The sequence below is a fragment of the Acipenser ruthenus genome, unplaced genomic scaffold, assembly GCF_902713425.1.
Source record: "Acipenser ruthenus unplaced genomic scaffold, fAciRut3.2 maternal haplotype, whole genome shotgun sequence".
Classification (NCBI taxonomy): Eukaryota; Metazoa; Chordata; class Actinopteri; order Acipenseriformes; family Acipenseridae; genus Acipenser; species Acipenser ruthenus.
The window spans coordinates 210,916-226,934 of NW_026707565.1; the positions used below are offsets into that span (position 1 = coordinate 210,916).

Sequence of the window (16,019 nt, forward strand, 5' to 3'; positions counted from 1 at the left end):
AAAGTCCAGACAGCCTGGAGAAAACAAATCCACCAATCCCAATCCAAGCTTCCTGTTTTAAAGGGAATTCATTCCATTCCCCAAAGCCACGCCCCCGCCAGCCTCGTCAGAGCCGCGAGCTGCGAGGCGGACAGGCTGAACCGGAGATTAACCTCTTCAGCGCTGCAGCGGCACGACTCGAATCGACATTCAAAACACCAACGCAGCGACGACAGCGGTCAGAAAAGGCGGCGTAAACAACGCCATAGTGCTGTAAAGAGCAATTCCTGACACAAGGGGCGGGGAAAACTAACGTATCACTTATATTTGAGCATCAAAACAAACTTACACACTTCTATTTGGATACAATTCACTAGATGTGAGCGAAAAATGACAAACTCTGTTTTAGAGCAGGTGCGGTGACTTTTGATGAACAGTCTGCCCCACAAGTGCTGTGGTATCCCAGATATGATCCCCTTGCTAGCAATGGAGGTCTGACGTTTTTCTCTTCATTTGACCCTGGTTTCTGGTTAAAGACGAGTCAGCGTGACCGCGCAGGAAGCGCATGGTTTGGGAGTAAGATATAGTGAACCAATGTTTGACCCAGTCCCTATTTCATCATACTGACTTCAATATGTGATTGAAATCCTTCTTCTTATTAATCGGATTTATAACGAGACCAAAACCGAGAATGCATTACTAGTGAGGATTAGTATTATTGTGTGTGCGTGTGCGTGCGTGCGTGCGTGCGTGCGTGCGTGCGTGCGTGCGTGTAACATATTGAAATAATGCATAATGCTACAGCACCTGTAGAACTCCTCTGTTTTTCCCCTGGGACACTATCACCCTTCCTTAAGTGCGCTTTATTTGCTCTTATCTGCCCCCTATTTTACTGCATTTAATCCTGTACTTCAGAGTACTGTAATCTGCCAAGTGTTTAACCTGTAGTACTTTGTATTTAATCATATCCTGATGTAACTATCACTGTCACTGTTATCTGCTGTATTATTGAATTGTATTTTGTCACACTTGTACTTGCTTGAACCAAAGTCATTGTATTTATATTGCTCTTATTGTATTACTTGTACTGTAACACTTGAAATGTATTTGCTTACGATTGTAAGTCGCCCTGCATAAGGGGGTCTGCTAATAAATAAATAATAATAATAATAATAATAATAATAATAATAATAATAATAATAATAATAATAATAATAATAATATGTTATAAAAAAAATGCGCCTCTCCAGTAAAAACAACGTAGTTTGGGAATTTCCAGGTCCAGTTCCCGTTTTTCGTTTTTTTTTCTATAAAAAGCAGATAGAAATGTTAAAAAACAAGAACAACTTTAATCAGCACTTTTTTCTTTCTCTGCATCAGATAATTTCTTGGGGGTAAAAAAAAACAGGAAGTCATTCGGAAGTGACATTCTATAAAAATGCGAACTCTTCAAAACACACACACACGTTTCAAATCGATGATATCTATCAGGAGGATCTATCATCACATCTGAACCCGCGACCTTGCTTAAATAATCTCATCCCTCCGACTGAGTAAGTAATGCAAACAGTCCTTTTTAAAAAAAATCGGTAGGCATTTGGAGATGGCGGTGTTCTGCTATTATTTGCTACCCGTTACTTTCTGCCACCTCCCTATACTGCACATGCTCGTCAGAAATTGCTACCCAGCGTATATCGTTTTAATTGATACAAATCGAGTAAGTATTCATATAAGCATTCAGACACAGAATTATTATGATGACTTAATTGGCAATACATAATCATTGGTTTAGTATGATGGGACAGCCCACTGTTTTAAACAGAACCTGACCGATGAGAAAACTATGTGATGACGTAGTTTCTGCGTTTAGGTCTTTATAAAAACCTCAATTTAAAAGATTAGTAAAAGCTACTTTATTTTGTGTGACAATTTCTTTATTATTATTATTATTATTATTATTATTATTATTATTATTATTATTATTATTATTATTATTATTATTTCTCATTAGAATGGAAGAGAATTGCAGCTTTTTTGTAACTATCTGCAAAAACAAACTAATTGTTATTATTATTATTATTATTATTATTATTATTATTATTATTATTATTATTATTATTATCTATTTATTAACAGACGCCTTTATCCAGGGCGACTTACAGTTGTTACACAATATCACATTACAAAGTATCACAATACAAATGAATATACAAGGGTGGCATTTTCTGACACCGCAATACGACTTGCCAGAATTTACTACCCTGCTTTTCTCCATAGTATATAAACAAGGGTGGCAATTTCTGACAAGGTGGCACATTTTGACATCTATATGATTGTCAGAAATGGCTACGGGTAGCAAATTCTGCCGGGCAGGCATATTCTGACGGCACTTTGCTGTATCAAACCCCAAGTCTCCCCCGGTGTGCCGCGCGGCGCCCTGAAACTCAGCTCCAAGCCACAAAGACACTCAAGCGCTCGGAGAGATGACGATGGAAGGGCACCCGTTAGTTATGCATTCAAGGGGCTGTGCAATATGTGTTGCTGGTAGTCTTACAGATTGTGCTCGCTAGTATAGGGGTGTCTAAAGTAATTCGCTGGAATTATAAAATACGTTTTTTAATTGGGGCAGTGAGATGAGGGGGGGTGGGGGGGGGGGAGGGGGGGAGGAAACCCAATCTCTGCTGTACTTGAAAGTAACCAATTTTTGTTTTTCCAAATAGAAACTTTGCTCTTTCTATTGATTTTTTTTTTTTTTTAGTCTTGTGTAAACAGTTGATATATCTGCTAGCTCAAAGTACGCACCGTCGCACGCTGTCTTTTTCGGACGCTTCATAACGAGGCTTTAGATCTGATAGCGAGCGTCGTGCTCTTTTAATACCTCATAAACCCGAGAATAAAATATATACAGACAGGCTATCAAACTAAGGTAAGTCCACACTGCCACCGGTAATAACACAGTCAGAAATGATGGCGTTTTTACATCATTGTATTAGTTATAGTGGTATGATGGGTTAGACCCACTAAAAACATTATTACTAAGACATATATATATATATATATATATATATATATATATATATATATATATATATATATATATATATATATATATATATATATAATTTTTTAAAACGTTTACATTTTTAGAGTAATACATCGATGTGCAAATGTGTCAGTATCTTAAGCCTTCAGTACTGTATTGTGGTATTTGGTCGTTAATTTGACCTCTATCGCGGTGTTCCTCAGTAACGTTTTTTTTCTTTGTTTTTTACTCTAGTAAACTCTTAGGAAACTAAACTGAGGTGTATTGCTGGTTATTTGTTGCTCCCTGCTTAAAAAATAGGGCTGGTTAATACAGGCTACTATAAGAGTATAAGAGCCTCCCTTTCTCCACCAGCACAGAGCAGAGGGAGGCTGTTCAGAGAGTAGAAGAGCCTCCCTTTCTCCACCAGCACAGAGCAGAGGGAGGCTGTTCAGAGACTGTAAGAGCCTCCCTTTCTCTCTCTCTGCTCCACCAGCACAGCGCAGAGGGATGCTGTTCAGAGAGTATAAGAGCCTCCCTTTCTCTTTCTCTGCTCCACCAGCACAGAGCAGAGGGAGGCTGTTCAGAGAGTATAAGAGCCTCCCTTTCTCTTTCTCTGCTCCACCAGCACAGAGCAGAGGGAGGCTGTTCAGAGAGTATAAGAGCCTCCCTTTCTCTCTCTCTTTCTCTGCTCCGCCAGCATAGAGCAGAGGGAGGCTGTTCAGAGACTGTAAGAGCCTCCCTTTCTCTTTCTCTGCACCACCAGCACAGAGCAGAGGGAGGCTGTTCAGAGAGTATAAGAGCCTCCCTTTCTCTTTCTCATCTTCAACAGCACAGAGCAGAGGGAGGTTGTTCAGAGAGTATAAGAGCCTCCCTTTCTCTTTCTCAGCTCCGCCAGCACAGAGCAGAGGGAGGCTGCTCAGAGAGTAGAAGAGCCTCCCTTTCTCTCTCTCCTTCTCTGCTCCGCCAGTACAGAGCAGAGGGAGGCTGCTCAGAGAGTAGAAGAGCCTCTCTTTCTCTTTCTTCTGTCATTACAATTCATGCAGATATTATTATTATTATTATTATTATTATTATTATTATTATTATTATTATTATTATTATTATAACATGGTGTGTTTTTAAGCTTTCTGAAAAATGAACACAAAATATTCTACAAAAATGTGAAGCTCCTCATTCTCCAGTATGTACTTGCTTGTTCTTTAAACAGCGCTGTGATTTAATGCAGACTGTGTCCTCCATGGCAAACGAATTCCGCGACGACTTCATCCAGCCTTTGGAGGTGGATGAAGAGAAGGCATTTTGGAAAAACGGTAAGCGGGCTCCCCCTGGTGGTGCCAGTAGGTATTGCAACTCTCACGAGTTGCGCCCATCAGCGCTCGCCCGGTTCCTAGGAGCCGAGTGAACACAAAACTTTAAACCTTAAAGGATCCGGGTGATTCAGCATCAACTGCGTGGCTTGGTAACCCTTGGTAACCCTTGGTAACACTTGGTAACCCTTGGTAACACTTGGTAACCCTTGGTAACCCTTGTTTACCGGAAGCCATAACAGTAGTATTTCGAAATGTCACATTTAGCAATTTCTTGTCCGTTTTTCGTTATGGGAAAACTACAAAACGGTGCGTAATTCCAGCCGATCTGATTGAGATCAGTCGATTGAATGGGACGTTATCAAGCAAAACTCATCCCATAGGTACCTGCTACCCCCCTAAACCCTAAATCTACCCCCCTACCCCTAAACCTAATCTCTACCCCTAAACCGGTGTTACTATTAAAGTCATTTTTAGTATGATTTCAACAGCGTTTGTTTGGCGCCCTCTAGCGGCTCCTACACCCGCACGTCCATTAAAGCGCTTGATCCGGACCGGCTCTCCCTGTTGAGAGGCTAGCAGGTCCCACTGGCTCAGTCCTATGGGATGATGTTTGCTTGATAACGTCCCATTGAATCGCCTGATCTCAATCAGACCGGGTGATAATTCAATAAGTTACTGTAACATTATTCAGCAGGTTTCATTCGACTTTATGAACAATTGTAAATTGCTAAATATTATTATTATTATTATTATTATTATTATTATTATTATTATTATTATTATTATTATTATTATTATTTATTAATTGTTACAAGATATCACATTATTTTTACATGCAATTCCCCATTTATACAGTTGGGTTTTTACTGGAGCAATCTAGGTAAAGTACCTTGCTCAAGGGTACAGCAGCAGTGTCCCCCACCTGGGATTGAACCCACGACCCTCCGGTCAAGAGTCCAGAGCCCTAACCACTACTCGACACTGTTGCTCTAATAATAATAATAATAATAATAATAATAATAATAATAATAATAATAATAATAATAATAATAATGCAGAGCTAGTTAATTCTATAGGGTGATGATGCAAAACTTATGACCACAGATAATAAGACTGCAGGTGTGAATACTTGGCTGGTTTTATTTCTCAGGTATGATGAGTTACATACGACCTGCATACACCAGCAACAAGTCTTCCCGGCTGCTGTACATAGTGACGGGGATCTGTGCTGCATTGCTATTGGCCATCATCATCGTCGTGTCTGTCAACAGTGAGTAACCCGGTGCAGTTTCAAAAGAACCACATGGTTTAGCGAACATGAATTTCTATTCTTTAAGACATCTGATAGAACTGAAAACGTGCTGTTTGCCATTGAATTCACAATGAAGACACTGAGAAAGACTTCTAGTGGAAACGTTAGTCACTGAATTCACACTGAAGACGCTGAGAAAGACTTCTAGTGGAAACGTTAGTCATTGAATTCACAATGAAGACACTGAGAAAGACTTCTAGTGGAAACGTTAGCCATTGAATTCACAATGAAGACACTGAGAAAGACTTCTAGTGGAAACGTTAGTCATTGAATTTGCACTGAAGACACTGAGAAAGACTTCTAGTGGAAACGTTAGCCATTGAATTTACACTGAAGACACTGAGAAAGACTTCTAGTGGAAACGTTAGCCATTGAATTTACACTGAAGACACTGAGAAAGACTTCTAGTGGAAACGTTAGCCATTGAATTTACACTGAAGACACTGAGAAAGACTTCTAGTGGAAACGTTAGCCATTGAATTCACACTGAAGACTCTGAGAGAGATTGAATTGATCAAGCTCCTTTTAGTATTTGTAAATTCGGCGCTGTTGAGTTGTCACTAGTTATGGATCAGGGAATGCAGTTGAAGCAGAGTCATGTGTGTGATGTTTCGAAAGTGACATAACCCTGTTTTGTTTATTTTAAAGACACGAACGTAGGCAGGAAGTTAATTGCGTTGGAAGAAAACGCTGCCAACCTCAGTGCTTCAGTGTTCTCAGAATTGCACGAATCGAAAGCCGTCGGTAAGTGTGGAGACTTCAGATCGAAATTAAACCCCTTTCAAGGTGAACGCTTTTAAAAAGGCGGCTGATTCGTGAGCCCTCTCTAGACCCTGCGGCCCTTGGGGGGGAGGGGGGAGGGGGGGGGGGGGGGGGGGGGGGGGGGCCAGACAGAGGCGAAGACATGGGAGACCTTCCCTCCCTTTGGTTCCATCTGTACAGCTCTGGATAAACGTTTTGCATCGCCTTGAATTTTATAATCGAGACATCATTTTAAAACGGTAGGAACATAATTTAGACATTATATTGAACATCATGTAATCAAAGAAACTACCAAATGATATTGCAATTTGAAAAAAAAAAAAAAGTCTACCGGAAGCCATAATAGTCATACAGTAGTATATCATGTTAGATTCGCAAATCTCTTTAATATCATGTTCTCATTATATGGGGAAAACTGCAAAGCGGTGTGGAATTCATTATGTTAACGTAACATTATCCAGCAGGTTGCATTCGACTTTATGAAGCAGAATGAGTTCATTCTATTAAAAAGAGGGTGATACGCTTCTGGTCGCAGCTGCAGAGCTGCAGATGGAACCAAAAACCAGTTTGATACTGGGAACTGGGGTTCACGGACTGGTTTTGGGGTGCAGGCGGGAATGGCGGATGGGTTGGTAATACCCCACTATTGGTTTGTTTGTCTCTTTCTTTCTTCAACTCAGACACGGACGTGCAAGCAGAGATCAAGAAACTGCAAGCATCGATCATGAATGCAGAGTCTCAGCTGAGCTTCGGTAAGCCGAAACATGCATTAGCGGGTTCCGAAAAATCGACAGCTCCGCGTCCCCGCCGCGTGTTGCTACAGCTGTTTAAATAACGGACCTGCCATTTCGTAACTTCCTGCTCCGTACAGCAGGTGGCACTCTATTTTTTATAATTAAAAGTAATAAAGTATGCAGCTTCAGCATCCCTTATAAAAGTTTCCCCATAGTAAAAGCACAGCAAAGTGTACTAGAGCGCAGTGAAAGCATGGTAAAGCATAGGGAAGCATTGTAAAGCACAGAGAGGTGTGGTAAAGCATAGGGAAGCATTGTAAAGCACAGAGAGGTCTGGTAAAGCATAGGGAAGCATTGTAAAGCACAGAGAGGTCTGGTAAAGCATAGGGAAGCATTGTAAAGCACAGAGAGGTCTGGTAAAGCATAGGGAAGCATTGTAAAGCACAGAGAGGTCTGGTAAAGCATAGGGAAGCATTGTAAAGCACAGAGAGGTCTGGTAAAGCATAGGGAAGCATTGTAAAGCACAGAGAGGTCCGGTAAAGCATAAGGAAGCATTGTAAAGCACAGAGAGATCCGGTAAAGCATAGGGAAGCATTGTAAAGCACAGAGAGGTCTGGTAAAGCATAGGGAAGCATTGTAAAGTACAGAGAGGTCTGGTAAAGCATAGGGAAGCATTGTAAAGCACAGAGAGGTCTGGTAAAGCATAGGGAAGCATTGTAAAGCACAGAGAGGTCTGGTAAAGCATAGGGAAGCATTGTAAAGCACAGAGAGGTCTGGTAAAGCATAGGGAAGCATTGTAAAGCATAGAGAGGTCTGGTAAAGCATAGGTGATGCAAAACTTTTGGCCATAGCTGTAGATCAATTTAATATCAGCTAATAAAAAGTGCATTGCGTTGTCTTTCAGTTGGGAAGGCAGCGAAGGTAATGGATGAGCTGGAGAGTCTCAAGTCGACTCTGTTTCTACTCAAATGCAACCTGGACAACTTGATGAATAACAGTAAGTCTGCCTCGTTTTCATTTCACTTTTCTATATATTTCGGCACCCGTCTACTTATTCTTTAATATGTTTTACAATGCTTCCCTATGCTTTACCAGACCTCTATGTGCTTTACAATGCTTCCCTATGCTTTACCAGACCTCTCTGTGCTTTACAATGCTTCCCTATGCTTTACCAGACCTCTGCGCTTTACAATGCTTCCCTATGCTTTACCAGACCTCTCTGTGCTTTACAATGCTTCCCTATGCTTTACCAGACCTCTGTGCTTTACAATGCTTCCCTATGCTTTACCAGACCTCTCTGTGCTTTACAATGCTTCCCTATGCTTTACCACACCTCTCTGTGCTTTACAATGCTTCCCTATGCTTTACCACACCTCTCTGTGCTTTACAATGCTTCCCTATGCTTTACCAGACCTCTCTGTGCTTTACAATGCTTCCCTATGCTTTACCAGACCTCTCTGTGCTTTACAATGCTTCCCTATGCTTTACCATGCTGTCGCTGCGCTTGATCACACTGTGCTTTGTTTTTATCAGGGAAGTCACAGAGTTTCTCTAGTGTTCTTCTGCTTTCCCCCGCAGTCACAGCATCACCAACGAAAGCCTGCTGTCCAGATGGCTGGGTCTACCACTCGATGAGTTGCTATTACTTCTCCACCAATGGCATGGAGTGGCATGCAGCCAGAGATGACTGCAACTCGAAGCAAGCCATGCTAGCAGTGATCAACGAGCGGAGCGAATGGGTAAGCAGCGGGGATCTGAACAGCACAAAGTCCGCTTTGAAAAGGATGCTCCCCCAGACTTCAGAACTGTTCCTGAATGCTTAACCAACCGAGAAGGTGGTGCATGACAAGACTTCAAACAGATCCCCATAGCAAAACCACAGTGAAGTGTAATAAAGCACAGAGACAGCATGGTAAAGCATAAGGAAGCATTGTAAAGCACAGAGAGGTCTGGTAAAGCATAGGGAAGCATTGTAAAGCACAGAGAGGTGTGGTAAAGCATAGGGAAGCATTGTAAAGCGCAGAGAGGTCTGGTAAAGCATAGGGAAGCATTGTAAAGCACAGAGAGGTCTGGTAAAGCATAGGAAAGCATTATAAAGCACAGAGAGGTCTGGTAAAGCATAGGGAAGCATTGTAAAGCACAGAGAGGTCTGGTAAAGCACAGGGAAGCATTGTAAAGCACAGAGAGGTATGGTAAAGCATAGGGAAGCATTGTAAAGCACAGAGAGGTCTGGTAAAGCATAGGGAAGCATTGTAAAGCACAGAGAGGTGTGGTAAAGCATAGGGAAGCATTGTAAAGCGCAGAGAGGTCTGGTAAAGCATAGGGAAGCATTGTAAAGCACAGAGAGGTCTGGTAAAGCATAGGAAAGCATTATAAAGCACAGAGAGGTATGGTAAAGCATAGGGAAGCATTGTAAAGCACAGAGAGGTATGGTAAAGCATAGGGAAGCATTGTAAAGCACAGAGAGGTCTGGTAAAGCATAGGGAAGCATTGTAAAGCACAGAGAGGTCTGGTAAAGCACAGGGAAGCATTGTAAAGCACAGAGAGGTCTGGTAAAGCACAGGGAAGCATTGTAAAGCACAGAGAGGTCTGGTAAAGCATAGGGAAGCATTGTAAAGCACAGAGAGGTCTGGTAAAGTATAGGGAAGCATTGTAAAGCACAGAGAGGTCTGGTAAAGCATAGGGAAGCATTGTAAAGCACAGAGAGGTGTGGTAAAGCATAGGGAAGCATTGTAAAGCACAGAGAGGTGTGGTTTAGTTTTATCAGGTAATAGACTTCAAAGTCAGGAGAGAGAAATTGTATCCAGCGTGGTTAAGCACTGCGAGGAGGAATTAAACCAGAAGTGAAAGTTACGAGCGTATACTGAATTCTATTGAGAGCGAGTTTCGGCGTTTGCATCAAACTACAAACGTAGTCCCATTGATTCTGTTTTCTCATTTTGATTAGATCACAAATGTAATTTACCGGGGGTGACAGTTAGCCTAGGCTAAAAATTCACAGGGGGAGTATTTGTGTTCCAGGAATTTCTCATCAGCAGAACCGTCCCGACTTACTACTGGATCGGGCTGACGGATGAACGGACCGGGCATTGGGAGTGGGTCGACGGGACACCCTACACAGTGGATCCCAAGTAAGACGAGCTTCTAGAATGTTCTCCCCTCTCTCACAGCGCTTTGAACAATGCTTCCCTATGCTTTACCACACCTCTCTGTGCTTTACAATGCTTCCCTATGCTTTACCAGACCTCTCTGTGTTTTACAATGCTTCCCTATGCTTTACCACACCTCTCTGTGCTTTACAATGCTTCCCTATGCTTTACCACACCTCTCTGTGCTTTACAATGCTTCCCTATGCTTTACCAGACCTCTCTGTGCTTTACAATGCTTCCCTATGCTTTACCACACCTCTCTGTGCTTTACAATGCTTCCCTATGCTTTACCACACCTCTCTGTGCTTTACAATGCTTCCCTATGCTTTACCACACCTCTCTGTGCTTTACAATGCTTCCCTATGCTTTACCACACCTCTCTGTGCTTTACAATGCTTCCCTATGCTTTACCACACCTCTCTGTGCTTTACAATGCTTCCCTATGCTTTACCACACCTCTCTGTGCTTTACAATGCTTCCCTATGCTTTACCACACCTCTCTGTGCTTTACAATGCTTCCCTATGCTTTACCACACCTCTCTGTGCTTTACAATGCTTCCCTATGCTTTACCACACCTCTCTGTGCTTTACAATGCTTCCCTGTGCTTTACCAGACCTCTCTGTGCTTTACAATGCTTCCCTATGCTTTACCAGACCTCTCTGTGCTTCACAATGCTACCCTATGCTTTACCAGACCTCTCCGTGCTTTACAATGCTTCCCTATGCTTTACCAGACCTCTCTGTGCTTTACAATGCTTCCCTATGCTTTACCACACCTCTCTGTGCTTTACAATGCTTCCCTATGCTTTACCAGACCTCTCTGTGCTTTACAATGCTTCCCTATGCTTTACCAGACCTCTCTGTGCTTTACAATGCTTCCCCGTGCTGTCACTGTGCTTCATCGCACTTTGCTGTGTTTTTACTGCGGGACACTTGTTTGATTTCAATCAGAGAGTGGATGCCGGGACAGCCTGACGACTGGAAGAACCACGGTATGGGCGGAGGGGAGGACTGCGCGCATCTCCATCGCAACGGGAAATACAACGACGACCACTGCACCAGGTTGTACCGGTTCGTCTGCGAGAAGAAACTGGGCTAGAGAGCAAACCCTGCCTGCCTGCCTGCCTGCCTGCCGTTCAACGCAACCGAACCAACCCTGCGTATTGCCTCGACTCGAATGGAACGCAGCAAAGTGATGACGCTGCAGTGGTGGGCGTGTCAGTGGGAGGAGACAGCGCTTCGCTTTAACCCATTAACGGCACATGAGGACAAACTGCTTTGTAATTTCTTTCTGAGAATTTTTTTTTTTTTTAAACTGTCCTCATCGTCAGTTGTTAGTCGAATTTGCTCTGTTACACTATATATACAGGTACTGGACAAAAAAAAACAAATGGAAACGCCAATGTAAAATCATTAACAGGGCGCTGTGCCTCTATGCTATCCTGCTCTGTGGAGCTCTCGCCGGACTGTTTTTTTTAATGAAACTGGCCGCTCGCTTCCCGGGTTGAAATTTGCAGTCGCTTGATCTGCAGTTGCTCGCCTGTTTTTTTGCCTTCCGCTTTGAATTAACGCGCGGATGTCACGGTCCTGGAGTGTGCGCTTCCGCCCGCAGTTGCCCTTCGCTGATGACGTCATCCCCTCGGAGTTCCACGCCGACGTCACCTTAGACACCGCCGCTCGTGAAACATCAGCAAGTTGCGCTGTCTTGGTCACTGAAGCTCCTGCCAAACGCACCCCGACAATCACCCCTCTTTCAGAGTCGCCGAGGTCTCCTCTTGCAGCCATGCTAGCCAGAATTATAGGCAACCAGGCCTGTCCAGCATTTTTATACCTGACCCAAAAGCATGCTGGGATGTCATGTGCTTAATTAACGCCACACCTGTGTGGAAGCCCCTGCTTTCAATATGCTTGGTGTCCCTCATATACCCATTTTTTTGTCCACTACCTGTTATATATATATATATATATATATATATATATATATATATATATATATATATATATATATATATATATATATCGCTATGATAACTTAACTCTAATTGTGTTAACCTGCAAAAAGTCAAATTAGTGTACATAAATAAATGAGGCAACCTGATATCGCTGTTATAGCTGGTCAGAATTCATTAACAGAACTACCCAATCCTTTTTTCCGATTAACTTCAATAAAATACAAATCTTATCTTTCGTCAGCCCTGATATTAAACTATTGTCTTGTGTGTGTGTGTGTGTGAGTGTGTGTGTGTGTGTGTGTGTGTGTGTGTGTGTGTGGGTGTGTGTGTGGGTGGGTGGGTGTGGGTGAGTGGGTGTGGGTGTGTGTGTGTGTGGGTGTGTGTGTGTGTGTGGGTGTGGGTGTCTGTGTGGGTGGGTGGGTAGGTGTGTGTGTGTGGGTGTGTGTGTGTGTGTGGGGGGTGTGTGTGTGTGTGGGGGGGGGGGTGTGTGTGTGGGTGAGTGTGTGTGGGTGTGTGTGTGGGTGGGTGGGTGTGGGTGTGTGTGTGTGTGTGGGGGGGTGGGTTGGTGTGGGTGTGTGTGTGTGGGTGGGTGGGTGTGGGTGAGTGGGTGTGTGTGTGTGTGTGGGTGGGTGGGTGGGTGTGTGTGTGGGGGGTGTGGGTGGGGGTGTGTGTGTGTGTGTGGGTGGGTGTGTGTGTGTGTGTGTGGGGGGGGGGGGTGGGTGTGTGTGTGTGTGTGTGTGTGGGTGGGTGGGTGTGTGTGTGTGGGGGTGTGTGTGGGTGGGTGGGTGGGTGTGTGTGTGTGTGTGTGGGTGTGGGTGGGTGGGTGTGGGTGTGGGTGGGTGTGTGTGTGTGGGGGTGGGTGGGTGGGTGTGTGTGTGTGGGTGGGTGTCTGTGGGGGTGTGTGTGTGGGTGTGTGTGGGTGTGGGTGGGTGGGTGTGTGTGTGTGTGTGTGTGTGTGTGTGGGTGGGTGGGTGTGGGTGTGGGTGTGTGTGGGTGGGTGTGTGGGTGGGTGTGTGGGTGGGTGGGTGGGTGTGTGTGTGGGGGTGTGGGTGGGTGGGAGTGGAGTGTTAAAATGTGGTACACGCTCTACTGCGCTGGCCCGGGCATGACCAAATGATTTTGACCCTGAAAGTTATTTTTATTTGGAATTATTATTATTATTATTAATTTTTTCACAATTCTGCACATGCATGTGACTTTAACTGTGATGAGCAACACATCGGGTGATCTCAAATGATACGGGTCACGTTTTTTCTAACATTACACCGGAAACAGGAGGCTGTGTGGTCCAGTGATTAGAGAAAGGGGCTCGATACCAGGACAGCTTCAAATCACGTTGTTGTAAGCGACTCTGCAGCTGATGCATAGTTCACACACCCTAATCTCTTTAAATCACCTTAGATAAAGGCGTCACCTTAATAATAATAATAATAATAATAATAATAATAATAATAATAATAATAATAATAATAACTTCAAAACTCTTGCTGACGGTGTGGTAAATTGTATCCTGCCTCTAGTCACTTCATTAAATATAAATATACAATAACAAACAGATATTTCAACAGACATTTCTACTAAAAGGAGCTAGTGTCGAGTCAAACCCGAGCAGGTACGGCGGCTGGTGTTGTAGAAACAGCGACAAAGGCCAGTTTGTCTCCAAATCTCCATTGTTTGTTGTCTTGGCAACAGAGAATTCTTTCATCGGAGCTGAATCGTGTTGCCTAGACTAGAGACAGCTCGCCTGTCGCTTTAAAAAAAAAGAGGGAGGGAGAGAGAGAGAGAGAGAGAGAGGGAGAGAGGGAGAGAGAGAGAGAGAGAAAACAAAACAAGTCTTAAAAGTGATAAAACACGGAGTGGAAAGCGAGCCTCTCATCCGAACTGACTCGCCTATCCATGTTGTGCAAAACACAGTCTGTCTCTCGCTGTCTGATGAAAATAAATCGCTGTGTTATGCAATGCGAAAGTCAGCTGACTGACTCTAAAGCAGGAGGCTCCGGACGGTTTGCGAAAATACTTTGGCGTAGTATTAAAAACTTATTCTGTAAGCGGTGTGGGAAAAAAATCTGTGTGTGTGTGTAGACTTTTTTATTTGATTTTATTAACTTTTTTTAAAAAAAAAGAGAACATTTAAAAGATTGCACAACAAAAACAGTATGTTAAACTCGAACAACCCGGATAAAACCGAGTTTCAAGATCCCGTCTCGATAAACGTAGGCGGGCAAATTTACACGACAACGCTGTCGACTCTGACTCGCTTCCAGGACTCCATGCTCGGGGCGATGTTCAGAGGGAAGCTGCCTCTTCTGAAGGACCGAAAGGGCAATTTCTTTATCGACCGGGACGGCAAAGTCTTTCGGCACATCCTCAACTACCTCCGGTCTAGCTCGCTGGACCTCCCGCGGGACTTCAGCGAAATGCAGCTGCTGAAACGAGAAGCGGATTTTTACCAGATCGGACCTCTGCTGGAGGAACTGGCTCAACACGAATCCGGTTTCCTGCAAGCGGCGGGGAGAAGCGCCGTCCTTACCGCGGACGTGAGCTGCCAAGCCCGGACGCTGCACTTCAACTTGAAAAGGAGCCCCGAAAACTTCGAGCTCTTCAGCTGCACGGTCCAAATTTACACCGCGAATGTGTTCTGCACGTCCCGTGCGGTGGTGGAGCTGCTGTGCCGCAGTTTCTCTTACCAGACCCCAGAGGGCGCCGTGCCCCCGCAAGCCGAGGAGGGACAGCCGAACTACCTGCGGCTCCAGTGGACCCCTCGGCCGGCCGAAATGCCGGTGGAGCTGTTCAACAAGCAAGGCTACCGGCGGCTGACAGTCGCCCCCGTCCCGTCCACCGAGAGCACAGTTGTGCAGGACGCCCGGAGCTTCGTGGAATGGATGCTGCAGCTGGCGCTAGCCGAAGGCTTTCGGGTGGACTCGGTTTTTCCCGACTCTTCCGATATTTTGAACTGCGTGTCACTGCGGTTCGTGAGATATTGAAACGGACAGTACCCCCACACACACACCTTAGTATTATTATTGTTTTCCGTAATGTATGGTTTTTTTTTTTTGTTGGTGGTTAAATTATTTAAATGTTAAACAAAGGTCAATCTTAAGCGTTTTTTGTTTTAAATAGCGCTTTCTAATGGAAATGATAATATACTACTACTAATAATAATAATACTTGAAGGGGTCTCTGTTATAATAGGGTTAAACCATTCAAATAAACATCCGAGCAAATCTCAGTATTTCTACTAACTATTAACCTCATTAGTCGAGGAATGTGGTTTTGCATATATATATATAGAGAGAGAGAGAGAGAGAGAGAGAGAGAGAGAGAGAGAGAGAGAGAGGAGAGAGAGAGAGAGAGAGAGAGAGAGAGAGAGAGAGAGAGAGAGAGAGAGAGAGAGAGGAGTTATACATTGACCATGGACCTCTCAGAACTACATTTCCCATCATCCTCCTGCTCACATATGTAACTGAGATGGAGTTTACCAGTGAGCAGGAGGATGATGGGAAATGCAGTTCTGAGCTGTCCATGCAGGTACACGTGAAGCCATCTTGAGGCAGGGAATGAAATTCAAAAATGTTAAAAAAAAAAGTGGTCAATGTAAAAAAAAAAAAAATTAAATTAAAACAACACACACACCTCACGTAAACAGTTGTAGCAACGCATGGGAACACGAAACACAGTAAAAAAATATCCTTTATGCCCTTTTAGAACAAGCTGATGCAAGTACTGGTGCAACTGGGTGCCATATAGTCCAGTATCGTTGAGAGCTGGGAGGTTTACAGACGCTGTCTGAACAGGT

The 16,019-nt window shown here is 43.8% G+C and overlaps 2 protein-coding genes across 6 annotated transcripts; both read left to right on the plus strand.

The window, feature by feature from the left end:
* The first annotated feature begins 1,396 nt into the window (after positions 1-1,396).
* Positions 1,397-12,463, plus strand: LOC131727755 (C-type lectin domain family 10 member A-like). 5 transcript variants are annotated; one of them, XM_059019028.1, is made up of 9 exons: positions 1,397-1,532; positions 4,230-4,314; positions 5,465-5,584; positions 6,275-6,370; positions 7,069-7,140; positions 8,027-8,119; positions 8,701-8,861; positions 10,144-10,253; positions 11,223-12,463. In XM_059019028.1, exons 2-9 carry the CDS (start codon positions 4,242-4,244, stop codon positions 11,368-11,370), a joined length of 873 nt encoding a protein of 290 aa, XP_058875011.1. In that variant the 5' UTR covers positions 1,397-1,532; positions 4,230-4,241; the 3' UTR covers positions 11,371-12,463. The 5 variants fall into 5 exon arrangements, with proteins under 5 accessions (XP_058875011.1, XP_058875009.1, XP_058875008.1 ...); XM_059019026.1 differs by having other exon boundaries at positions 1,451-1,532; positions 4,212-4,314; XM_059019025.1 differs by lacking the exon at positions 1,397-1,532 and adding an exon at positions 2,781-2,905 and having other exon boundaries at positions 4,212-4,314.
* A 1,482-nt stretch (positions 12,464-13,945) lies between these two features.
* On the plus strand, positions 13,946-15,547 carry LOC117967980 (BTB/POZ domain-containing protein KCTD21-like). Its single transcript, XM_034915496.2, has one exon. It carries the CDS (start codon positions 14,380-14,382, stop codon positions 15,205-15,207), a length of 828 nt encoding a protein of 275 aa, XP_034771387.2. The 5' UTR covers positions 13,946-14,379; the 3' UTR covers positions 15,208-15,547.
* Positions 15,548-16,019: the final 472 nt, after the last annotated feature.